Source organism: Microtus pennsylvanicus, chromosome 10 (assembly GCF_037038515.1).
Source record: "Microtus pennsylvanicus isolate mMicPen1 chromosome 10, mMicPen1.hap1, whole genome shotgun sequence".
Lineage (NCBI taxonomy): Eukaryota > Metazoa > Chordata > Mammalia > Rodentia > Cricetidae > Microtus > Microtus pennsylvanicus.
Genome location: NC_134588.1, coordinates 5,838,349 through 5,865,218, shown reverse-complemented (window position 1 = coordinate 5,865,218; position 26,870 = coordinate 5,838,349). Strand labels below are relative to the sequence as shown.

The following is a 26,870-nucleotide window of genomic DNA, read 5'->3' as shown; positions in this document are numbered from 1 at the left end:
TTCCTCCGGCTAAGACCACTACGCACCTGCACAGCCTTCTCTGTGGACAGGTTGGTTTTTGTGTGGTAGAGATCTCTGAGTGAGAGTCAGACCTGGGAAGAGAGGGCGGGAGCAGGAAAGCATGCTCCAGGAACAGTTTACCGGGCAAAGGTCCTACATGGCAACTCAAAACCACCTCTAATTTCAGGGAATCTGATGCCCACTTCTGGCCTCCAAGGGTACCAGGCACACATGGTGCCCATACATGCATGCAGATGAAACACACATAAGACCTCAAATAAACTACTCCTGAATGAGCACCAAACACTGCTACTGAGTCACTGGTAGCGAACCAAAGGTCAAATACTCGCTAGAGCACAGGAACCAAAAGAACAGGCCACCTCCCTTTCACACTGTCCGTGTACAGAGACAGACTAGATTATCACAGGAGCAGAGAACTCTATAAAAGCAGGAAAATCTTGTTTATTATCAATGTTCTCTGTCTTTATTTTTTTATCAGCATTGCATGTATTATAATTTTCTCAGCCATAATTTCTTAAGCCTAGACTTTCAAATATATAGAAGAATTGTTGTTAGAGTGGAAGCAGTGAACAGTGATTTTTTTCTTTTTTTTTTTCTTTTTTGGTTTTATTTGTACGGAGGCGCAAATGTGTGCAGACCCGGAAGTGGTGGTCTACCAGTAGGAGAGGTCGTGATTATGAACTGTTGTCTTACTGTTTGGGTAACTGACTATACAGAGTGTCTCCTTCAGTGTTTGAGCTCCAGTGTTTGTGATTGGCATGAGAGGGGGAGGGAAAAGGGGGACGGAAAATACCTTGCTTGTGCTTAGAAAGTTAAAACTTTACTTTGGTCACTGAAATGACCACTCAGAGAAGTCATTAGGCTTATTATTAATGCAGTCTAAATTGGGATAGTTTTCTACAGTAGAATTGGTTTTTGTTTTGAATGGTCCTGGAGAGGAAAGTGTGGTGGAGTTTAGAGTCCCACTTCAGAACAAGCCCGACCTGAAGCCCTGCAACGGTGAATAGAAAAGCTCTTGCTTTAGTCATACTGGGGTAAGTGGCTGTGCTCACGGGTGTGCCGAAGTGTACACTCCGGATACTTGACCAGTGCTGCGTACATTTAACTGCCTGTGCTTCATGGTCAACGCCCCCCCCCCCCCCCGCCCACACACACACACACTTAAATTTCTGCATGGTTCCAAGAACTCACCTGGACTGAAGGTCAAGCTGTGGCTCTGCTGAGGTGCCTAGAAGGCTGCTGGGACCTGGGTTGTCATGCTTCCTGCTTAGGACTCTGATCTTGTTGTGCATTCTCATCTCCTGGGGTATGATTGTAAAAATGGAGATGGAACGTAGGTGTAGGCTAGGGAGGGTGTGTGTACATGTCTAGGTCCTTCTGTACCCCTAAGATTGTTCTTGTTACCTCATTCCGAAACACCGTGCTGTGGGGATTGTATTGATTGGCACAGGAGTGAAGCAAACCTTGGCCCTCCTTCCTCATTTCTTCAATAGCCGAGGACTGTTTGGTTCCTGCGTCTTTGGCATTTTGTGTCCAATATAGAGTGTTTTCCACCTGCATGCACACCTGCCATCTTAATAGCCGACAGTGTTTAGATTGAAGGAGCAGAAGCATGAAGAGATACACAAGGCCAGTTCGCAGGATAAAACCTGCTGCCCTTATTTCCCACTTCTCGCCATAAACTTCTATAATAGCATTATTGTGCTACAGCTTTCTTAATGCTTAGTTGAACACATTCAGTCTCACTTCTCCCCATGGCATGATATCAACATTCTTAATATCTCTCTCTCTCTCTCTCTGTCTCTCTCTCTCTCTCTCTTCTGATGAAGAGCATTACATTGTTTCTAGGTCCTGACTATGACAAACAATGCTGCTATGAACATAGTTGAGCACATGTCCTGTGGCACGGTTGAGCATCCTTTGGATATATACCCAAAAGTGGTATTGCTGGGTCTTGAGGAAGGCTGTTTCCTAATTATCTGAGAAGTTGCCACAGTGATATCCAGAGGGGCTGTACCAGCTTGGACTCCCACAACCTCTCCAGCATAAGTTGTCATCAGTGTTTTTGGTTTTGGCCATTCTTACAGGTATAAGATGGAATCTCAGAGTTGTTTTGATTTGCATTTCTCTGATAACTAAGGATGTTGAGCATTTCCTTAAGTGTCTTAAAGCCATTTTAGATTCCTCTGTTGAGAGTTCTTTGTTTAGGCCTGTACTCCATTTTTATTGGATTATTTGTTCTTTTGATGACCAATTTCTTGAGCTCTTTGTATATTTTGGAGATGAGCCCTCTGTCTGATGTGGGAGTGGTAAAGATGTTTTCCTGTTCTGTAGGCTGTTGTTTTGTCTTGTTGACCGTGTCCTTTGCTTTACAGAAGCTTTTCAGTTTCAGGAGGTCCCATTTATTAATTGTTTCTCTCAGTGTCTGTGCTGCTGGAGTTATATTTAGGAAGTGGTCTCCTGTGCCAATATATTCAAGTGTACTTCCCACTTTCTCTTCTATGAGGTTCAGTGTGGCTGGCTTTAAGTTGAGGTCTTTGATCCATTTGGACATAAGTTTCACTAGAAACAGATATAGACACAGAAATTCACTCCTTCACATATGCAGGAACCCCATTAAATCACTAAACTGGAAGTCATAACGTCTGCTAGTTTTCCCTAATTTCTCTGTTAATCTTTTATCACACTGACCTTTCCAGTGGTGAGAGTGGTGTGTTGCACTCTTCCACTATTAGTGTGTGGGGATTAATGTATAGTTTAATCTTTAGAAGTGTTTCTTTTACATATGAGGATACCCTTGTATTTAGGGCATAGATATTTGTTATTGAGATTTCCTCTTGATGGATTTTTCCTGTGACTATTATAAAATGTCTTTCTTTGTCTCTTTTGATTAATTTTAGTTTGAAGTCTATTTTGTTAGATATTAGGATAGCTACACCAGCTTGTGTCTTAGGTCCATTTGATTGGAAATATTTTTCCCAACCCTTTACTCTGAGACGATGTCTGTCTTTGAGGTTGAGGTGTGTTTCTTGTATGCAGCAGAAGGATGGATTCTGTTTTCATATCCAGTCTGTTAGCCTCTGTCTTTTTATAGGTGAGTTGAGTCCGTTTATATTAAGGGATATTAATGATCAGTGATTGCTGTCTCCTGTTAGTTTTCGTTGCTGGTGATGTTAATTTGTGCGTTTTCCCCTTATTTGGGATATGCTGTTTTGAGATCATCAATTGTCTGTATTTTTGTTGATGTAGCCAACTTCCTTGGGTTGGAGTTTTTCTTCTAGTACTTTGGGTTGGGCTGGGTTTGTGGCTAGGCATTGTGTAAATCTTTTTTTTGTCATAGAATATCTTGTTTTGCCCTTCTTTGTTGATTGAAAGTGTTGCTGTGTGTAGTAGTCTGGGCTGGCATCTGTGGTCTTTTGATGTCTGCAGAAGACCACGACCTTCCAGCTTTCATTGTCTTCAATGAGAAGTCAGGTGTAATTCTGATAAGTCTGCCTTTATATGGCCTTTTCTTTTGCAGCTCTTAATATTCTTTCTTTAATTTTATGTTTAGTGTTTTGATTATTATGTGATAAGGGGACTATTTTTTTGATCCAGTCTATTTGATGTTCTGTAAGCTTGTATCTTTAGAGGCATAATTTTCTTTAGGTTGGGCAAGTTTTTTTTTTATGATTTTGTTGAATATATTTTCTGTGCTTTTGAGTTGAACTTACCCTTCTATACCTATTATTCTTAGATTTGGCTTTTTCATGGTGTCCCATATTTCCTGGATATTTTGGGTTAAGCTTTTGTTAGATTTAATGTTTTCTTTGACTGGTGAGTCTATTTTCTCTGTTGTATCTTCAGCGCTTGAGATTCTCTCTTCCATCTCTTGTATTCTGTTTCTATAATTCACTTGGCCTGTGTTTTCTTGTCACTACTTCAGTTTTCAAGACTTGAATAGTTTCTTTCATATGTTTGATTGCTTTTTTTTTTTATTTTCTTTGAGGGATTTGCTTATGTCTTCCAATTTTTTGTTTGCCTTTTCCTCCATTTCTCTGAGGGAATTTCTCATTTCCTTTTTAAGAGTCTGAAACATTCTCCTGAAGTCATTTTTAGGTCATTTTTTTTTCTGCTTCATCTATATTTGGTTGTTCAAGTCTTGGTGTTGTAGTGTCTCTTGATTTTACTGGTGTTGTGTTGCTCTTTGTGATGTTGCCTGTGTTCTTGTCTACTCATCTTCTCCTCTAATGGGTGTGGTTGGGGCTGAATGTGATTCTGATGATCAGTCTTCTAATCTTCTAGGTGCCAGTGGATCCAAGGCTCCGATGGTTGTTCCTCGTGGTACAGTCAGTGCCACAGTTCTAGTTGCCCCCTTGGTCACTCTATGTTCCTGGAGGTCGCTCAGTGCTCCTGGAGTGTGCTGTGCTCCTGTGGAGTTTGCTGTCTAAGGCCTGCTCTGGTCTAGGTTGCCAGCTCAGACCTGTTTCTGTAAATGTCCCTGGTCTGGATCTGCTCCTGCAGAGGTTTCTGGCTTGGGGTTGGTCCTGCAAAGGCCTCTGGCTCTGATCTTCTCCCTTGGAGGTCCCCAACTCGGGTGCGCCTGGACCTGCAGAGGTCCTGGCTCAGGGCTACTCCCTCAGAAGTTCCAGATTCACACCATGACTCGCAGCAGTCTCTGGCCCACTTGCTCAACAATTGCTTCCCTATACCTGCTCCTGTTGAGTTCACTGTCTCAGGTCTGCTGTGACCTAGGCCAGGTGGCTGACTCAGTTCTGCCTCCGCAAATATCTCTGTTCTGGATCCGCTCCTGCTCCTGTGGAGCTTGCTGTCCCAGGACTGCTTCCACAAATGCTGCTGCTCCCAGGAGTTCACCATCCCAGGCCTGCTTCCACAAATGCTCCTGCTCCCAGGAGTTCACCATCCCAGGACTGCTTCCACAAATGCTGCTCCTGCTCCCACGGAGTTCACCATCCCAGGACTGCTCTAGCAAAGGTCACTAGTTTTAATTTTTCAGTTAGTAAGTTTACAGAGCCCCCCATAGTGACAGTTTCCCTGCCATGTTGTTTCCCCTCCAGCCTGCATACTTTGCCATTGTTATCCCAAGTATCATATTAAGAAGAATATACATATAACAAAGCTGTTGTGGCCTTGTCTGGTGTGGACTGTTGGAGCAGAGTGTATGTAGTCCATAAATACCTCTCATACACTCTTCAGTCAAGCTTTAAAGTGGCCTTTTCTGCCACCCCCTTGCTGAATCATCTGTGATCCACATTTCTAGTTAGTAAGCCACCAGAAAGACTCCATAGTCATAGCAGACCTCCATATCATGCCTGTTCTGAGATGTGTCCATTTTATGGTTACAGCTCAATTAAGATACAAGATATGTTTTTCTTAATCTGGAACTTGGTTGTGTCAGATGCTCTGGGTTAATTCTCAAAACTTTGCCTTTGGTTGAGCTTAGAGCCTCTTGTGTCATAGTTGCTATAGAACCGAAACTTCTTGGCTGATTTCCCCCACAAAGGTGGGAACCAGAACTTAATGGGAAGGTAGATGTCATTCCTATATAGACAGTGACATCAAACATCATGGCATCTTTCCTCCACTGAATATCATGGTGTGTGATATGTGCAGACGGGGGCAGCATGACTGACAGCCTTTCCCATTTGGTGATAATAAACTCCACAATTATGTTCTTCATAGCTCTTTGTGAATTCTAGAAACAGTTTCTAAATTCAGTTTGAACAGTTTCACAGTACTGCCAAAACTGCTGAGCCTTGGGATAAGAAATGGTTTGCAGGTGTTTTATGGTTGGTGGACTTGGGGCCTAATTTATTAAACAGGTTGCTGCATAGGCCCTCTCTTACTTATTATTCAGCCCATTTCTCTTCATTTTGGGGCAGAATCTTGTTAAGTTGCTGGTCTGGCCTTGAACCTGAGCTCCTTGTGCTTCAGCCTCCTGTACAGCTAGGATTACTGGCGTGTGCCGCAATGCCCAACAGTTTTGTTCTTAAAAGTAACTTCAGATTTGTGATTTTGGTTGTGAAGCAAACTACTTCCCCATGGTTTGAATATGATGCTTGTGGAAGCAGTGTTATTAATTAACTGTGGTAAGGTATTGTAACATTTGCTGCTTTACTCTTTTTAGAGTATTTGGTGGCATTGATTATACTACTTCTTCAACTTTTCTCCCCTTATTTTGGACAATAACCATTCTGTTAGACGTAAAGTGATCTCATTGTGCTTCAATTTGCATTTTTATAGTAATTTGTTGCATTTTTTCATTTGTTTACGTTTGAAGGTATATAGTTTTAAACTGAAATCTTATTTTGGCTGCTATAAGAAACGGAGTAAGGGTGGAGAGATGGGTCATTGGTTAAGAGTACATACTGCTCCTTCAGAGGACCCGGGTCCCTGTAACTCTAGGGATGTCTTTAGACCTCTGGCCTCTTCAGGCCCCTGTTCTTATGTGCACGTACCCATGCATAACAGACATGTAGTTAAAAGTAAAAATGGAAGGAATAAAAAGAAAAAGAAGTGATTGAAACCGAAAGATTCTTTCAGATAATAGCGGTTTGGGAAGATTGGAACGCTTCATTTCTGCTTTTGTTTTTTATGGTACTGGAGATGAAACCTAGGACCTTGCACTTGCTAAGCAGGTACTCTGCCATTGAGCCATATTGCCAGCACTGTGTTGCTATTAATTTTTTTTTGCTATTAATTTTTTTAAAGTACTTAGAAAGGTGTTGAATTTTTAATTAGCAGACCCTCTCTGGCAAATGTTGGCTGCAAGGAAAAATTATATGATCTGAGTTAGGATAAATATGAGTTTATTGTTAAAAATTGATAATATAATTAGTAGCATCTGTGAGGCCAAATGTGTCAGCCGTTGGCACTGAAGAGATCTGTGCTTTCCTCACCACAGGGTGCTTTATCACTCCTAGTGTCTTGGATGTCCGGAAGGTGGATGTAAGGCTTAGTTCCCAAGAGTATTTAATGGAGTTTATTCACATAAGTAGAATTGTCAGCTAGAATCCCACACTCATTGTCATTGGACAGCAGGATACCTTACGTGATCCTTGGAAGTTTAAGGTCCTCTATTTGTCATTACACAATTGAAAAGTCAGTGCGTTATTGACAAGTGGCCTTGATATGAGTGGTATTTGAGTGTTATTGAGGTTCTGGGTGAGAGGAGGAGATAAAATGTTAGGATAGAGAAATGACAGGGCTATTTTCTGGTTTTTAACTTACCCACCATCTTATAATAACAACATAACATAACACTGCTTTAATTCTGGAGAGCTGTAAGCTTGGTGTGCTTTTTATTATTGTAAACATCCAACCTTTGGGGTGCACACCCATAGTTACTAGTGATGGACCGAGTCGACTCAGTCAGGATTCCCAATAGTTTCTGAGTGGCTTGGCTTTAATGGTAAGCTATCCATACACAGTGTTTCTTAGAACGATTTGGTGTGTGTTAATGGTGCTGTTGGTAACACTTTTTCCTAACAGAGCATCCTAATAGATTGTCAATAAACCAGTCAGTAAGTAAACTTTATGTAGTGATTAACATACAAAGTGCTAATGCACTTACTTGGGAAATTAACATAAAGTGTACCATTCCCTTTATATATCATTTTGATTCCGGTTCACCTGGTATAAAATGACACTACTGGCAACTCCAGTTAGCAAGCAATATTTGATTTTTGTGTGTCAAAATAGCTGGGAAAGTAAATGTTTGAAAAGATTATTACTGTTAAATAAAATAAACATTTATACTACTACTTGTGACTCTTAACACTTGGTTTCTCTCCACCCTTAATGTCTAGTCATGGTAACTTAAGTACAGTTACTCAGACTGCAGGACTTGACTCATAGAAACTCTCTGCTCTGCTGTAGATTAACACATTGTCTTCTCTTCTAGAACGACTCTGCTTGTGGTGATTATATACAGAATAACGAGACTGGCTTAGTAGAACAAGCCCAGATACCTCAAGATGGACTCACTCTGGCCCCTCACAGGGCTCAGCGAGAAGGTATGCTGTATTTGAACTTAAGACAAGGCATTGTTTACACTCAAGGTTTTTTGTTGTTGTCAATGCTGCTGGTGGGGTTTGTTGGTTGGGAGATAGGTTCTCACATAGCCCAAGGTGGCGGCAGACTTACTATATAACTAAAGCTGGTCTGGTGCCAGACACACACTCTTGTCAGCTGAGCTGCGTCACTAGCCCCAGTGCTATTTAACTCTTCACTCTTGTTTGTAGAGAAATCCTGTTGGTACTAGGCTTTTGCCCAAAAGCAGTGTTCCCGTTGTTGTGACTTCTGTGTTCTGGATTGTCCTCTCACGTGTGGGGCCTGTGTCAGACAGTTGTGTTTGGGGTTGTCTCTTAAACCTCTGTGTGTTTCTGTAGGGCAAAGATTTTATCCTGTTTTTCAAGTACTTTCATAGTGTTTTTGGCTATAGAGTGTGGTCATGCCTACTAAAAAGAAAGAAAAGGAAATGAGCAGAGGTCATAGTAAGAGGATGAAGAAATTGTTCACAAATCCATTTTCCATGCAGTTTTAAAGAGGCACGGCACATGGGATGCAGGCACAGTGTCACCTAGAAAGGATTGGGCTTGAGTGTTCCCTCTTCTTTGCATTTGGGGTGTCCATAAGCCCGTAATGAGAAGACTTGAATCAAAGTGTGGGCTGCTGTGTAGGTTGTAGATGAGCCAAGGATGCATAAGACACACTGGGTTACAGCTCTGAATTCGTGTCAGTATGCCTCCTTTGAGTCAGAATCTTTTTGATGTGTAGTTTTCCTGGATAGAAGTGTGTCTGTTTAGTTAGGAAGAAATGTAAACTCCTTCTGTTCAGCTCCTTGAACTCAGAGTAACCTGATGCAGAGCTTGGTCTTATGTTCGTTTTCATTAAAAAAATTAGAAAAGGAAGACTATTTCAAATGATAGCAGTCAGTTTTAAGGTAGGAATATGTGTGGTTCTTCATTTCTAACTGTTAAAAACATGGTATGTAATACTGCTCTCTGGTTTTAGTTTATGAGGGTTAAGACAGGTAGCAGCAGGCATAACTTCAAATCCAGGATGAAGGTAAAGCATGTTCCCAGCAAGGAGCAGCAGCATCAAGTCATCTCCCTCCCTCCCTCCCTCCCTTCCTCCCTCCCTCCCTCCCTCCCTCCCTCTCTCTCTCTCTCTCTCTCTCTCTCTCTCTCCTCTGCTAAACATGGAACACTAATGGTTTGGGAAATAGATTGCTCAGTTGATAAAGTGCTTTGCAAGCTTGAGGACTTGGAAGTCAGATCCCTAGCATCCATGCAAAAGGCCAGGCACAGCAACATGTGGGACTATAATTCTAGTGCTGGAGAGATGAAGGCAGAGGAGGCTCCCTGGGGCTCGCCAGGCAGTCAGATATTTTGCTGAGTCAGTGAGTTCCAGGGTCAGTAAAATAAAATTTCAAAATATGGTAGGGAATGATTAATGAAGACAGCCCACATTTGACTTCTGGCAGGCACGCACACACACACACACACACACACACACACACACACACACACACACGCACACGGAGAGAGGGAGAGAATGAGAGACAGAAAGCCAAGAACCCAGCGGTTTGCAGGATGGAAGTGCACATGCCTCTGTTCTTGTCTTGTTTCTTTTTGAAACAGATCCTGCTAAATGACCCAAGCTGGCCTTGTTCACAGTTCACATGCCTTTGCCTGTGCTGTTCTGGGATCAACCCAGAACTTCGTGCATTCTAGACGGGCACTCTGCCAGTGCTGCTCTGTTTCTCAGTATAGCAGCTTTTGGAAACCCAGGGCTTCTCATCCCTCTTTGGTCATTGTAGCATTGCACGGGTCTGAGAATCACCATCTGGTACTTGAGAATTTTTGTTCCTCCCTTCTCCCTCAGTATTTTTTTTTTTTGATTTTTCGAGACAGGGTTTCTCCGTAGCTTTTGGTTCCTGTCCTGGAACTAGCTCTTGTAGACCAGACTGGCCTCGAACTCACAGAGATCCGCCTGCCTCTGCCTCCCGAGTGCTGGGATTAAAGGCGTGCACCACCACCGCCCGGCTTCCCTCAGTATTTTTGAAGCCCAGAGAGGCTGGCTGAAGCAGCCCAGAAAGTAATACATTGTGGAAGATTGCCAAAGTGCTGTTAGTACTCTCTCCCTGCTTGTTCTGAATGCATTTCCCTGCTGCATTTCTGTGCCTCGTGTCCTCTGGTTGCTCATCTTCCATGGTTTGTAACAGTCTTACTCTCACGGCTGTGCTTTCGCTACTTACACTTCTTCTAGAGCAGAATGAGTCACCCTTCCTTCTTTGTCATCATTCCCCTGAATCCATCAGTGGTCCTCTCTCCCCACCCCACCCCACCCCACTGCATTGCTTTCCCAACCTCTTTTCTGGCACCATTATCAAGTTCATTATTGTCAGCCTCTGATGCTGCCACCTCAGCTCAAGTAAGTATGGTTTCCCTAGTTTGCACCCCGAGCAACTATCTGTTGTCTTGAAGACCTTGTGTTACAGTTTGTAGAGCGGCCTTTTTAGATTGACTTTCTCCCCCCAGTTTTTCTTTTCTATGACAATTTACTGAGGGAGCTATAGAGTGAGTGGCTGGGGCTTTCATGTTTGCTTAGTTTGTGAATAGACTGCTTGTTCTCATGTTTTCACTATGTCCACCATTCCATCCTTGGAACTGTACATATGGTGCTTTTACAGCGAGACTTCAGGGTCCCTTATGGTGCTCAGTTTATACTACATTTTACCAGCTCCAGGAGATACAGAATCTCCTGGCCTCTGTGGGCAGCAGGCATGCATGTGATACACATATATACATGTAGGCAAACACTTATACAAATTAAAAACAAGAAGATACTTTCTAATTTATTCCTATTATGTATAAATAATTGAACAAGCCTTGTGTAGTAAGTTGACACCAAAGTGCTGTATTGTGATAATCTGTGTATATGCCTGCACGCCAGAAGAGGGCACCAGACCCCATTACAGATGGTTGTGAGCTACCATGTGGTTGCTGGGAATTGAACTCAGAACCTTTGGAAGAGCAGACAATGCTCTTAACCTCTGAGCCATGTCTCCAGCCCCTGTGATAATCTGAATTTTCATTGTTATCCTGCAGAGAAAATATTCAGTAAAGTCTCTTTGCATATTTCGTTTTTGTTGTTGACTGCTTAACCCTCTTGGGCATTCAGCATCTAACATATATAGGAAACATCCACTCATGCATGGATGAGTGGCATATTGCTGTGTATCCGTTTGTTAAGTTTAGTTGTGAAGAGTAAGTAAATAGTTTAATTACTAGCATTTGTCAAGTTATAAGATTACTTTAGGTAACTGAATATGTGTGTAATCTCTAACACAGTCAGCATGTGTGTTTTTTCTTTCAGCTGTACACATTGAGAAGATAATGTTGAAAGGAGTCCAGAGAAAAAGGGCTGACAAATATTGGGAGTACACTTTCAAAGTAAGCTATTCTTACCCCCAAAAGATGCATCATTTACTACAATAAGTGATCTTTAGAAGAACTAAACTGCTAACGGGTTTACTACTTTAAAGATGGTAGGTATATAGGTAGGTAGGTAGGTAGGTAGGTAGGTAAATATGGTAGTTTTTAAAAACAAGAACCTTAGACTTGGGGACACTATTAAAAGTGTAAGGTATAGCCTTTAAAAGTAAAGGCAAATGTTTTCAGAAGTATTTGCAGACCACTGACCTTCTCTGTCCTGGCATCACTGCCCTGCTTCCCTGTTCCTCATGGGGCTTTTTCACCCCCGCTTTGTGGCTTTGTTGTCTTGTTGCCTGAGAACCCCAGGGTCCGGTCAGATTCTGTTACTGTCAGGGTAAGACTTTCCACCCGCTTCTCTCTGCTGCAGCTTCACTGTTGAGCCTGCTAATGTTGGATCACACATACTATACTCTAAACCTCCGTGGAGTGAAGCCAGGGTTCTCTGCAGCCTCGCGTCAGTTCTTCCAAGAGCCACTGCTTGCCAGGTTCTAGCTGTCCTCTCTCCCGAAGACTCTTGTAACCCTCTGGTAGAATGTTTTCTCCTTCCTCTGCAGACTGCTACCACTCACTATAGCTTCCACTGATCCTTGAGTAGATCATCTTCAGCCTCTGCCATCCTACTGTGTCTGCCTTGCTCAGTACATTCTTTGAATGAATTTTAAAACTCTTTTAACTTCTACTTTGAAGGAGAATACTCCTTGGCTTTGTGGTTTCCGTTTCCAGTTTCCATGTGTCTCACTTTTGGCATATTTGACTCTTTGCCCTTGAAACTCTGCATGCTGGCTTCTCCTCTAGTTGTCGGAGTGCACTGCTTTTCTGTAGACCTTTTTCCTTACCTTGGACCAAAGCACAGCTCATCTGGCTCAAATGCTTCCTCTCTACAGAGCCTTCTTAACCCCTGGCTGCTCTTGCTTCAGGCCGAAGCCCCCATCTTTGAGGTGATGGTGACTGTAGAAACTCTTAAACATTTGTTTGGTTTGTGTGACTGTGACACGAGACTAACTCAGACTTGAGTTGTCATGTCTCCTCCAGTATCCACCTACCCACGGAGATGATTATCATGTAAGAATGGTACCAACCAATAAACAGGGTTGCTAGGCAGAATTTTGTGTGCTTTATCTAATTGTTATATGTTTAATTGATAAGACTTAGATATTAGCATATTTCAGGTAGTTACTTAAATCAGATGTACAGTAGAAATTGAAGTTCACAGAATTCTTAGTGTCTAGGAGCCAGCATAGTCCTGATCCTGTGTTCATTCTGGCTCACACTTAGCTCATTCTCTCTACCTGGAAATGGAGGTGATCAGACGCACTGAAGCATTTTTCTAGGATTTAAAACGTCTGAAATCAAAGTGATAATCTTTTCAGAAGCTAAATCTCCCTCACCTGTAAAATGGTACTACCAAAGAGGGAAACACTGCCCTGACTGTTTCTCTTGGAATTGTACATTTAGTGAGCAACAGGGGACAGGATTTTATCTTTTGGCTCTACCCTGTCATAGTATCATTTTTGTATTTAACCAAAAAAGCAAAACATTTCTGAAAAATTAGTTCCTAAAAATTACTAAAATGCTGCTTTTTAAAGTGTAATTTGAAACAAATTATTGAAAAACTTTTGAGTAGAATGTCAATGTAAGATTAAACACATTTATAGAAGCTATGATAACGCTAGAAGAACTTTATATTTCTGATTGCTAATCTTAAATTTTAAGTAAGGCCTTTTGTTTTACACATGGCTTTTTCCCCAACCAGTTCCTGCCTAAGCAATAACCATGCAATCTGTGTTTTCTTAAATCAGGTAAATTGGTCTGACCTTTCAGTCACAACAGTAACAAAAACCCACCAAGAGCTACAGGAGTTCCTACTGAAGGTAACATTACAGATTTCCTTGTTAAGATTTGTGTATGACAGAAAGATTCCAAAAGTTTCAGCATCAAAGCAGCGAGGAATGAAAACACACAGAGTTGGCTCCAGACACAAGGAATGTGAGCAGTAGGAAATGTTACATTGTATCTCTTACGGAACATTGTATCTCTTACGTGACATTTTGCTGGCATAAGTGGCAAAGGGATTCTCTTTAGAAAATGGGTCCCCATGCTTAGCTCCTAGCAGAGATGTTTCTTTTTAAGGAAGGGCTCTTCCCCCGGGACAGTGTCTGTAGTGGTATGAGGCTTATTTCCTGTGCTACCTACCAACTGTGAAGCTCTGCATCTGTGGGCTTTTCCTAAATCTTGTTTTCCTCGGAGCCTGACCTTCTCCCACCCCATCCACAAAAGGAGAAGATGATGGAATTGTCAAAAGATTGTTGTGTTTTTGTTTTTTCTTTTTGTTCTTTTTTTGTACACATCCTTACCTGTTCCCTTGAGTAAATAAAGTCTTCTAGTTAGATTTAATTAAAAAATGAAAGAAACAGTAAAAGGGGAAGCTAGGTCTACATGATCAATAAATTACTATTGCACAGTAAGCAAATACTTCACAGCTTATTGTTAACAGAGAGATAAAGCTGCAAAATCCAGAAACAGGAAATATTCATAACTCAGTTACCAAATTTCATATTAGAGTGTCCTTACTGAACTGATAGCACCTGGCATTTGCGGATTTGCACTGTGTGCCTGCCACTATATGTGTCTTCTGTTGAGCTCATGTCTGTGACTGTTGATTCTTGAAACTGCAAGGGACTGAGTTTTCACAGTCTGGGGGCTTGAGCAGAATGCGTAGCTGATGCTCCATACACTGGCGAAACGGTGTCTCGCGGGATTTGTTAGTCTGTCTGGATTAAGGCAGTTGAGTAGTGTCTTTCCTGTAGCTTATTTTAAACTGAATTTTCTCTTTTTTCCCCTTTTTTTTATTAAAAATAGATTCTTTTTTTCTCTCATATCCTGATTACAATTTTCCCTCCTTCTATTCCTCCCAGTTTTTCCTCATCTCCCCTCCTATCCAGACTTACTTCTTTTCTGTCTTTCATTAGAAAAGAACAGGCTTCTAAGAGATAACAAAATAAAAACCATCACACTGAAGTTGGACAAGAGTTCCATGGGAAGGCACCAGACTCAGGAATCCCTGCGAAACGTTAAACTGAAAGCTGTAACATAATGCAGAGGACGGTACAGACTTGTGTTGGCCCTGTACTTGCTGCTTCAGCCTGAGTTCGCATGAGCCTTGCTCAGCTATTCCAAGGGCCTTTCTCTCATGTCCTCTGTCCCCTCTTCAGTGGGGTTCCCTGCGCCTTGGAGAGAGATTAGATGGAGGATATTCCATTTAGAACTGTGTATTCCAAGATCTGTGTGTAGAATGTCTGGCTCTGGGTATTAGTTCCCATCTCCTGCAGGAGGAAGCTTCTCTGATGACAGCTGTATAAGGCTCTCATCTAGGAGTGTCAGAGACCAGTTTGCATACCAGGGTAGGAGCATGGGGATTAGAAAAATAAAAGAGAACGAAGATGTGAGTAAAAGTAATAAAATAGAAACACAGGAAAGTACCGGGAGGGAGTTCACTGAATACTGAAAATTGCCTGCCTTTAATTTCCATTTGCTTAAATACCCCAATCCTAAAAGGTAGGACAGGAGTTAAAAAACAAAAAACAAAAAAACGACAAATGGAAAACAAAAAAACCACATCAACATGATAGAAGGAGTGAACTGACTATTTGAAGATTGTGGGCTACATTCCTAGTTAAACATTCTGTAGGCAAACCACTTCCTGGAAAGAATCCCTTATCTCCATAAGGGAGTAGGAATTTAGTTGGATCCTTAGACTTTGTTTGAGGTAGAAACATATCTACTTCTCTATTTCAGAAATACAAGGTCTGGATATTAGCCACACCTGTTGACAATAACCTTGAGTGAGCCGAACTCTCTGACCTAAATCTAGGTGGGAACTTTGAGGTAGAAACAGAAAATAACCTTGAAAGAAAAGAAGTAAGTTCCAACTCTGACCTTTGGTCAGGGTGGGATGGCAACAACTTTGAGCCAGCTGAAACTCCCTGACCTTCAGACAAGGTGGAAATAGGCTCACATTTTTGGGCCTCCACGTAGGTGTGTAGTAGAATGTCCTTAGAAGTAATTTTATTGGTGTGCGTTTGTTTATTTTGGCCGGTAGTGTTTAGTTTTACATAGGTTTTTGGGTTCTGTCGGTTAAGGGCTGAGAACTCCTTGACCCATTCAGGTTCCTAACTGCCTGCCCATCAAGATGGGTTGAGCCCCTGTCTCTCCTTAACCCATCAGTCCTCCACAGTTTGATGGAAAGAAGACCAAGATAGAAGAGTAGCATTCTGAGCATGGGCCCTTTTCTGCCAGACTTAAGGAAATAATGGGAGGCATCAGGGAAATGAGTGGCTGTGACCCTGCCAGGTGCTGAGGAGCCAGGCAGCATTGCAGCAGGGAGAGCAAACGCTGGCTGGCTTCTGATGATAAAGCCAAGTTGCATCTGCCCCTCTTTCCTTTGCATACCTCTGTGAACCTTTTCTGCTTACTGCTAGCTCATTTGTGTCTTGATAGGGTACATTTACCAGCGTTTAATATAAGTTAAATAAACAATTATGAGCAGCCACCAGGATTTGGGAGCAGGGTGTTCTTGTTTCCTCTGTCTCCTGTTTTCTTCAGTACACAACTCCAGTGCTAGAGAATGAGCTCCACAGGATACAGTGCCACCCATCGAGGCCAGCTTGTGTGTGAGACTGCCACCTCTATGTCTCTCTTCCTCTGAGAGTTCAATGAGCAACACAGAGCCCTCTGCCAGGCTGTGGCCTGGCTTCTAGCAGTCTTCTGTGTCTACCTAAACTTGAGCAGTGCTGTATCTTAACAGATTACATTTCTTCTATCACATAGTTTTTCTAAAAGATAAATGCTTAACAACAACAAAACTCCCAAATGCCTAACTCGTTCTTTAGGGTCATGATAATTAACCCCTCTGCTTAGCCAGCATTTGACTAGAGCACTTTTCCTTAAATGTATGAACACCACTCTTACATGGGGTAATCTTCACTGTCTTTCTAGAAAGAAATTGCCTCTTGTCAAGTATTCTTCAGGTTGCCTGCTTCTATCTTTAACTTTATTTGTAGAAATCCAGAGCAGAATCTGTCCATCTGAGCACCTGTGCAGTGGTGCTGTGAACGGGTATGGTTGGTGTTGAGTTGCACTACAGTTTCCAGAAATAATAGGGGCTTGGAGTTGCTGAGTTCTGTCTTTGGGAGAACAGCAGCTTCTGCCCTCCATGCCCTAGCCTCCTCCAGTTTTGTTTTCCATGTTGCCACAGCAGCTCTGTGAATTTTTATTTCCTCCTCTGCTGTTTGTGAGAACAGAGTAGGATTTTGGAAGCTTGGTAGCTTCTTGAGTGAATGAAATGTACTGTACATTGTAGGGAGGTTTTATGAATGACTGCATAGGAACAATTGTAGAGATGACAAACTGAGTAGGATTTTGGAAGCTTGGTAGCTTCTTGAGTGAATGAAATGAACTGTACATTGTAGGGAGGTTTTATGAATGACTGCATAGGAACAATTGTAGAGATGACAAACTGCAGTCCCTCTTAAAGCGTGTGCTTCAAAGACTCTGTCTTAACATTAGAATGGAGCAGCTGCTGGTGCACATGGAGTGTGCCCATGGCTAGCTGTGTTTTCTGCAGCTGGACAGCAGTTTCCAGACCCGGCCATGTCTAGTCGTGAAGAGTAAACTACTCTATGGCATCTGGAGTCTACTTTAGCTACCCCTGAGTTGAAGAGCAAGATTGGCAAGTCTGCATTGGATCTAACTTACTATGGCTCAGAAAGCAAACCAGCATCCCGTGGTTCAGCTGACAGTGTTGCAGTGGTCTCTTCATGACAGTCAAATTCAGGGTCTTGACATCACAAGTGTAAGCCATTAAAGTGTGAAGACAACAAATCAGTAGGAAAGACAGGTTTGGGATTTATAACACGGTTTAAGTTGATTGGCTTCTTTTCAGAGTAAAGAACTTCTTCAATGAGGGGCTGCCTCATGGCGCCCTACTTCATGAAGTAAGGGAAGAAGATACAGGCTTTTATTAATATGAAGGTAGAATGATCAACTTAAGTTGTTGTGTTCATCAAGATCCTTGGGTACCAAGGTCTTGATGAGCTAGTTCCATCAAAGCTTCTGAATCTTTGCAAGTCGCTAATACACAGGAGAGGATAGCTGATCGCACTTGCAGAGACTATCAGTTGACAAGACTCTGCCAGATAACCCGCCAGTGATGTCAGTGGTGGTGTCGATGCTTCCAGTCGAGATGTGTGTTGACCAAGCAAGTTGTCATCAAGGTTAGATCCAAAACCACACAGTGGGAGCTTAAGATGGTTACAAATAAGGCCATTTCGTTCCCACTTGAGTTACTGACCCTTTTAGGAAACTCCTTGAGGTGAAGGCTGCAACTCCCTATTGTGAATCAACAATTTATTCTTGCTAACCTTATTAACAAGAAAAATAAAGATGAAGGTCTGCTTATTAGGCTTTGGCCTTTTTAAGATAAATTTGTATCTAGATACAAAACTTTTCCTTACTCTGAGATTGTTTGGAGGCTGACATAGGACTAGATCTGTTATAACTAAGATGCAGAGAGGAGAAAGTCCAGTATAAAATAGAATATACACGAAACACCTGAAAGCTCCCAATTGAGTGAGCCCTGGAAAAAAGGCAAAAACAACATGAAAATAAACTAGATTGCACACTGACTGCGTGGCCACACTCAGTCCAGTAATGTGAACATTGCATTAACTTGGTGGCACTTTGCATGGTGGGCCTCAGTTGTGTAAAGCAACTATCAGGGGCTTGAAAATTGAAATAGACTTCTCTGCCACAGCTTCTTTGTCCGTGTATTACTTGTAGATGTGTTTGCAGTACACCCATGTAAAAACTACGTGAAGTCCAGCGTGTCTGTGGCCCTAGTACTGGAGTGATGAATGACAGGTGGATCCCCTGAGATCACTGGCCAGCCAGTCTAGCTCATCAGTGAACTGAATTCAGTGAGATGGACCCTGTCTCAAAAGATGAGCTGGGAAGCAATGGTGGGAGATACTTGGTGTCAACTTCTGGTCTCCCCGACGTGTGCAGACACACATGTTCATACATATACACGTGCACACACTATATACACTAAATAATATGTTTTACTAATGTTTAAAGTTAGTAATAAATACCTACTGTCAAAAATCTATATTAATACGCTGATGTCAAAGTGTCCATTTTGAAATTAATAGTATTTTTTTATTTGGGCAATGTGTCAATTCAGAATTCATTTCTTCAGGCTGGTGTTGGAGGACATGGTTTTCGTGGTAGAGTGAAGATGCCATTTTGTGATCTCCCCAGATTGATGAGCAGACATTGTCCAAATCACTGTGCCTAACCTCAGTGCCATCACTTTGCCCTCGTGTTTGAGGACTGTGTTCACTAAAGGAATTTTAGTGAAAGCGACAGTAATTCAGAAGTTAATCCCAAAAGTCAAAATTGAATTCTTGAAAAGCTTAGAAAGTTAGTTTTAGAACCCATTTTCCAGGAATATTTTTAATTAAGCAAGTTAAATAATATGATAAGAGTTTGGCTTCATTTCAAATTTTTCTTGGCCAAATGATTCATTCTTACAGATTCTAGCACATTGCTCATAGGACACGTCCATCATGTTGAGGGAAAATCTGGAGGGTGGTTTTTGTTTTGTTTTTATAATTACGGGTGTGGCTTGTGCAGGGTCCATGTAGAGGTCGGGGGCAGCCTTGAGAGTCACTTCTCCCATCCACTTTGCCTGGGTTCTGGGCTTTGAACTTGAGTAGCAAATACTGAGCCATCACCAGCTCTGATGGGTGTTTTTGGTGTAAATAAAACTCAAAAGAATTTGACCGAGCCTTCATAACTTTGTTCTTTATTTGGTGTAGAGCATTTAATTGTCCAGCACTGCTGAGATTACAATGTGAGCGGCAGGAAGCACAAAACTGATAACTATGGAGATGGAGACAACACTTTTCAGAATAGTGTTCCAAGATCACAGTGCCAGCTGTCTATGCTAGTTTAGCTTGAAGCTCTGTATGGATGCCATCTCGAAGGGCATAGGGCCTCACATGTGCGAGTCATGTTCTGAACACATGGTGTCCAGTGCATCTATGCAAGCCCCAGGAGATCTGAGTCTTAGAACAGACCTGTACCACGTCAGCCTTGGAAAGAATGCTGTGGGCTGGCTGAGGAGAAGGCAGTTTTTTTTAAGTCTGTTTATATTTGTTCATATGTTTGAAGAACTCAGCATTGGATACTGTTTTTCTCTTGTAGCTTCCAAAGGAATTGTCTTCTGAGACCTTTGACAAGACCATCTTAGGAGCCCTAAATCAGGGGTCTTTAAAAAGGGAGGAGCGGCGACACCCTGACCTGGAGCCCATCTTAAGGTAACAGCCACTAGTCTCTGGCCACGAGTGCTTGGGACAGGCTGTGAGGGAGAGCAGAGGCCTTCTTCCTCTGGATAGGCCGGGGCTCACAGTAGAATGTGGCAACTCTGTGTCACAGTCTTCCTTCTTTCTTTAACAGCATAAATTTGGTTCTTTTAACCTGAAAATATCGTGAGTTAAACCTCTTAGGTTTCTGCTGCTGCTGTCGTTGTTTTCCATAAAGCTGTATTGAGGATGTCCTTGTCCAGTAGCTGGGCTGCGAGAGACTGAGTCGTCCAGAGAATGGGAGCATGGGGCACACGCTCACTGCCATTTCTTGGAGCCCAGTGCTGGTTAAGGTCAGATCTTTGCCCTTGTGAAGTTGTTGCACCATTGGAGATGTTTGTGTTGCTTAGATGAAGGTTAAATGTGGTGTCTAGTGTGTTTAAACACCCTACCTTTGTTTTCTCCCAGAGCCATGCCCTGGGGGGCCAACAGGGTAATGGGTGCTACAGGTCCTCCTCTTCCCTCACAAATCAAGTGTGGGTATAAAAGTCTTTTCAGCAGTTCCAGTCTAGGTAGAAAGAAAGTTGGGTGGTTGATGTGTCCTGAATGGAGGCTTCCGAGGTGGAACGGTAGGGAGGCAAGGGGTGTAGGAAAGCAGGTCGGGGTTGGAGAAGTGAGCAGAGTGGCGTAGTAGTGTGATTGGGAGCTCCAGGTACGTCTTAACAGCACCAAGAATCCCCTGTGGTTGACGTGGGATATCTGAGACATCCTGGGCTGAAGCAGCTGCTCACGTGCGGGGGTTAGAGTGTGGGCATGGTAGTTATCAGTTGGTGTTTCGCTGGAAATTTAAGCTTACTAAAAGGCTAACTGTAAATATGACCTCAGGGTCAGGCTTGTGACACCCTTCTAATTTGCCCTCCTAAGGAAACTGTGTCCCAGAGTGTTCTTAGGATCGGCGTTGCCAAGGAGGGGAAGGCAAGAGTGCTTGCTCCCCTACAGAGATAGGCAGGGATCTGGAATGGCACCTATTGCCAGAGTGTGACTGGGAGAAAATGAGGACTGAGATGGAGCCCAGCATGACTCCCGCTGTAGACCCAGGTCATTACCAACTGATCCATGACTTGGGGTGGGAGAGAACTGAAGCCGGTTCCAAAACTGAGCGTGGATGTGGAAGGTGGATCTAGAAGTGGGTAGGTGACAAGGGTGTACAGGCGCATGCGTGCATCTTCCACCAGGGCAGTGGTAAAGAGTTGGAGTCTTGAGTTTAGTAAGAATAAGGACATACAAGCTCTACAGCTAGTAAGTCTCAGATGGCACTGTGGAAGGGTCTAGTAGAAAGGATAAGAGGGGAGCAGAGAGCAGGCCAGGTAAGAACAGGTGAGTAGAGGTATCAGACAATTGAATTCTTGAGTGCCTGTGTGCTCAGACTTCAGAGAGCCCTAATACTTTTTGGGGACCTTGTGAAAGTGGCTCCTTACTCTCCAGTCATGGGATGGGCAGAGAATTCTGACACCAGTAAGGTTCAGGAGGTGCTGATGGTTCATACAGGCCTCTGCAGCTGATTCAGTACTCAGAACTACATCCACCTGAACTGTAGGGCTAGGGTATATCTAGCAGCATGAACCTAGGGCCTACCTGGGAGTGATAGAATATGACCCTTAAATGAACCAGAAGGTCAGTGTGCACTGGTCCCTGTCTACATTAGCTTCAGTATGTGCTTTGAACCTAGTCTGACCATCTATACTCAGTAGTAATGGACTAAACTCCACTGTTTTGCCTCTCGGTGGGGAGAGATGCAGTTTCCTAAGCTTAATTTGGTATGCCTTAATGTGTAGTGCTCGATGTTCAATGACAATTATATTTGGGTAGCCTTGTGTTTCATGATAAGTATACCAAATAATCAAGACCATGAGGTAATTCAGAAGAGAAAAAAAAGATCCATCTTGTCCAGATAATTTTTTATTTTTGTTGATGTTGTAATTTTTTCTTTGCCTTTAATTAAGATCTACAGTTAAGTTACCTCTCAATACTATTTAGTCCTTTAAAATTGTTTGTTTTGTTTGTGACAGTCATATAGTGTAACCCTAGCACTCCCTCCTGCTTCTCAGGTCCCGAGAGGCTAGGTAGCTCCAGCACGTCTGTCTCTAAAGTCTTCACGTGCTGAGGAGAGGTCGTCATGTTCAGGGTAGGGCCTGCTTCAGAGTAGGACTCCCCATAGCCGGGCAAGTTTTGAACCCCAGTGTTTAGAACTGACTGGTTGGATGGATGAGTCATTGCCTTCCTGCTCAAGTTGGCTTTCTTCCTCTCTTCCTGTAAGATTGCCAGTTTACTTTATGAAATGATGAATTTTTATCTATATATGTTTAGATTTTTGTGGCTTTCTTAGCTCTTTGAATGGAATAAGAATTAACAGTGACGATTTGTCTTTGTGTTATGATGTGCTGTGATGGTTAGAATGGAATCCCAGTCTTTGCTTTTGTGTCCCATCTCTGTCTCCCTTACGATTGGACACAAACATCCAGAGTGTTGGTAACTGTCAGGGTAGCTCAGTGGACATGTGGGAAAAAGAACATTTGGAATGTTATGCCGTTTCTTACTTCAAAATTAATTATAAAAGTGGGACGTTGATGGTATGCACCTCTAGTCCTCAGCCCTGGGACCCTAAGACAGGAAGATTACTGAGCGCAGTAGTTCGAGACAAGCATAGGCAATACAAGACCCCATCTCCAAAAAAGTACTTAAAGTAGTTTGTTGGTTTTAATTAGCTTCTAAGAGTCAGATATTGAAAACAGACTCTAAATAAAGCGAAAGCAAGTGGATCCTTGGCCTAGCAGTGCGGCGCTGCAGGCATGCATGCCAGCGTGAGCTGCGGGAGGTCGGGGCACTTCTGGGCTGTTATTGCCTCAAAATAAGAATTAGGAAAAATTAGTAAAGTGAGGCTGGGGACAGCTCGGTGACAGAATTCTTCCCTAACTGTGAGGGTGCTCCTTTATGATCTTTTGTTTTTTATGGTAAATTAGACTTACCATGCCTTATGATGTGGCAGTAACTTGCCTCTGTGCTCCTAACATCACAACCCCACATACTCACTTCAGCACAGCCAGATGGAAGGAAGACAGAGGCTTTGCAGGCCTTTTTCTGAGTGGAAAAGCAGCTTTTGGACCATCTAAACAAACAGCTGAAATAAGACCTTTATTTGGGCTGGGGGAAGCTTGAAACTTCCCCAGAAAAAATAAATTTGTTTAATAGATTCTTGCAAATAGGTTTTGTTAAAAATTTATTCAGTCCTGTGGAAATACTTCAGAAAATGTTTTCTTTGGGGAAAGGTTTGACCCCCCCCCACACACACACACGGGTGTGTGAATGCAGCAGTCGCTCAGTTGGTTTATTGTCTGAATGGAGACTAAAATACGCACTCCGGTAGGTAATGTAACTCTTGTTCCTGCAGGCAGCTATTCTCAACTTCATCCCAGGCTTTTCTTCAGAGTCAGAAAGTCCGCAGCTTTTTTCGGTCAATATCATCGGAGTCTCAACATAGTCTCAGTAAGTGCCCTCTGTCCCTCTGTAGAAATCTGGGAAATGTTGTTTTGTTTTGTGTTTTGGTTTTTTGAAGGGTTTGGTTTTTGTGTCTTACTGTGCCATCTTGTTGTTCAAATTTGAAAAATTTTAGTTAAAAGTTAAGGAATAGAGATATGCAATTAAGAAATATTTGTCATTTTTAGTGAACTTTACACTGCACCTTTAAAGATACTGGTACAGCTGGGGCTGTAGAACTCTGCCCTTCAGTCCTTCAGAGCTGTCTTACAGAGCTGCTGGCTGCACCTGGCAGGGTGCACAGTGTCCCTTCCTCCTGGAGTGCCATCTACTGCTGACTTTTGCAGTCCCTTAGCCTGACCGCCCCATGCGACCTCTACATAGTCAGAACTTAAAGACCAGCCTCTGCTAGACAAAGGTTGCTGTATTTTTTTTATCCCTTCCCAGCCTTTCTGTGGTTTTGGGTAAGCTTTTAGTTCCTAGAGTACTGCTTAAAAATGCTAGCTTATCTTGGGACTATTCTGGGAATAAATTTTATTTGTTAATTCTTTGATAAAAAATTTAAAAGTTTGATAAATCAAAATGTTAAATGAAAGTCCTTGAGCTTCCCTTGGACCCCTTGGCTGTAGCTACTTGCAGGTTCCGCTCTTCCTAGAGCCTGTGACTCACTGTTTGGTGTCTCCGTCTCTGCACCCATCACGTCAGGGCTGTTAACCCAGACTGAAGTATGGCCTCTTCAGGAACTTTCCCCACTCTTGCTTCTATGTGTTGTTTTGCTTTCCTGTTTCAGTGTTCATCAATCCTGTCTTGTGTCAATTTTCTACAAATTCTCCTCAGCCTGACTTTTAAACAGATGTTTTGCCAACAATGCTGATATATTCCATAGATATTTTTTACTCACTTCAAGCACAGACATTATTTTAAGGAACTTTTTTCTTTATTTTTTTTTAATTTTCATTTGTCTTTGTTTTATACCTAAAAGAAAAGGGAAATACACGCCTCCTAAGTTTGAGGTATGTAAAAAGATAAGAAATGGGATTAACTGTTGAGCGTGATCCTTTCAGAGTTTGACTAACTGCTGAAGGGGTCCGTGTGCTGTGCGCACCTGCCGTAAATGTTGGGAACCTGGTTAGCAGTTAGGGTCGAAGTGTAATTCTGGGAGTAGCTGACTGAAATAAGATGTACAACTGCAGCTCCGTGGCTGAGCTTATGTCTGAACAGTGATGGTGCTTTTTAAAGTCATGCTTATTCACAGTCAGCACTTCTCCCCAAATCAAAGTGTGAGATTTTTTTTTAAATAGTATCTGCCAATAGCACCTGGTTCATTCTAAAAAGGCGTTGAAGCAAAGTTAAGCTTTTATCCGAGATTATCACCCTGCCCAGGAAAGCCACCCACATGGGAATTATGCATATACATAAGGCAAAGTCTGAGGGCTTGGCAAGGTTTTCAGTTCACAAGCAATGCTAAGGAGCCTGGCAGATCTTATCTGAAGATGGAACATGTACAATACTGTTGAAAGTACACATCTTGGCTTGTGGGTAAACATGTCAGCAGTCTATACATGTGTGAGTTGTTTTGCTGAAGAATAGTACAGTGTTGTCAGGGTTCATTTGCACACTTAAAAACTCTATACTTTTTGTTACCCTGGGGCAAAAAACAGTATCCCATATGCTGATAGCAATGGGATGCTCTTGAGCAAGCAGTCTTAACACTCTTAACCTTGTCTGTGGTCCACTGCCATCAGAGTGTGTTTCGTGGGTTAGTGCTGACCCACAGTCGCTGCTCTGTGACAAAACAGAAAGGTGGGGTTTACAACAGTTCAGTATCCCACAGTGTTGTTAAGGGGTTTAAACAGTAACAATGTACTTTAGACAGTAGATAGTAGAGACACTCTCCATCTGGTCCTTCTTCAGGGACTGACAGGTGTGGGATGACTTGCTCCAGCCAGGTGGTACCTTGAGGGAGCAGCTTGCTCCAGGACTCCGCTCAGATAGACCTGTGCATCTTCAAGGTCCTACCTTGGAGAAAGGTTCTTTCCCTAGAAACCCTTCTCTCTCCTCTTCTTGGGGCAGAGGGATAATCATTATACTTATTTTCTTTTATCTCACTATTATAATTTTCCCAGAGTTAGTAGTATTGAATTATTTCCTGCAGATAACTTACAGTCCTCTCTGAAGACTTCTAAGATTTTAGAACACTTAAAAGAAGACAGCTCAGAAGCTTCAAGTCAAGAAGAAGGTAATTGTAGACTAAGTCTGCACACACTGACACAGTCAGCACAGAGGAGAGAGAGCCGAATGGCACCTCAGTGCAAGGGCAGGGAAGAGGTCGCTCGCTCCATTGCAGTGGCATTTCATCTGTATTTAAATAAATAAAGCCTGCCTGAAGATCAGAGTAAAACAGCCCCACTGCTCAGCCTTACAGATCAAGCAGTGGTAACACACACCTTTAATCCCAATAACCACACTAGTTTGGCATAGAAACCCGGCAGTAGTGAGTGGTGAACACCTTTAATCCTGGCACTAGAGAGGATTATAAAACCAGAGGAGACAGCCCTCAGACTGTCTCATTCTGAATTCCTGGAGGCAGGATTGCCATTTTGGACTGAAGTAGAGGTAAGAGCCTGTGGGTGACTGTTTTGCTTTTCTGACCTTCAGGCTGAACCCCAGTTTCTGTCTATGGGTTTTTATTAATCGAGCTACACTCCATGGTGTTGTCACCATGAATTGACTTCCTATATGAAGTATGGGTTAATCACATCCTACCATATGTTACACACAAAACTTTCAAGGGAATAACAACGATTTGTAAAATCTTAAAGTTTTATATATAAACCTGGGGCAAGAAGGCTTTGTTTAATAAGGCAGATCTAATCTTTTTTTGTTTTTAGAGACAGTGTCTCTCTGTAGCTTTGGAGCCTGTCCTGGAACTAGCTCTTCTAAATCAGGCTGGCCTGGAACTCACAGAGATCCACACGCCTCTGCCTCCTGAGTGCTGGGATTAAAGGCGTGTACCACCACCACCTAGCTAAGGTGGATCTAATCTAAAGCAAGAATTTAGTATATGACCAAAGAGCCCAGATACTTTTAGAAGACAGTCAGGGAGTTGACTGGAAGAAGACTGATTGCTCACAGTTAAAGGATCCTTCTACAGAAATCAGTGAAAAAGTCGTCCTAACAGAAATGTGAGTAAAAGGCATAGTTAGCAAACACGGATGACGAAACGCTGGAGGTGATTAGCGTGCAGGCTTGCAGGTAATTGAGTATTTGAAGGGAAGGACAGTGAGAACAGTGCATATTCCTCAGACGGGTGAATCATTTTCAAGTCTGACGCCACACATGATGGCAAAGAGCACAGACGTAATCAATGAGATGTAAATTTGCAACGTGTTGGTCCAGAATTTGTCACGTTGCAGTGAACTGGAGATGATGGCTGCTGCCTGCTCATTCT

General features: G+C 42.6%; 1 protein-coding gene across 7 annotated transcripts in view; it reads left to right on the top strand.

The window, feature by feature from the left end:
- The window catches only part of Zcchc2 (zinc finger CCHC-type containing 2), a 47,216-nt gene that overhangs the window by 5,406 nt on the left and 14,940 nt on the right, over positions 1–26,870 (top strand). For 3 of the 7 annotated variants that reach the window (XR_012912027.1, XM_075987630.1, XM_075987629.1), the window contains exons 2-7: positions 7,925–8,036; positions 11,404–11,480; positions 13,322–13,393; positions 19,788–19,900; positions 23,334–23,428; positions 25,575–25,658. Coding sequence is in view for 6 of the 7 variants with exons in the window: in XM_075987630.1 (XP_075843745.1) it covers positions 7,925–8,036; positions 11,404–11,480; positions 13,322–13,393; positions 19,788–19,900; positions 23,334–23,428; positions 25,575–25,658 (553 nt within the window). In the remaining variant the exon portion in view is untranslated. The remainder of the gene's footprint in view (positions 1–7,924; positions 8,037–11,403; positions 11,481–13,321; positions 13,394–19,787; positions 19,901–23,333; positions 23,429–25,574; positions 25,659–26,870) is intronic. The other 4 variants (XM_075987633.1, XM_075987632.1, XM_075987631.1 and 1 more) reach the window with 3 other exon arrangements.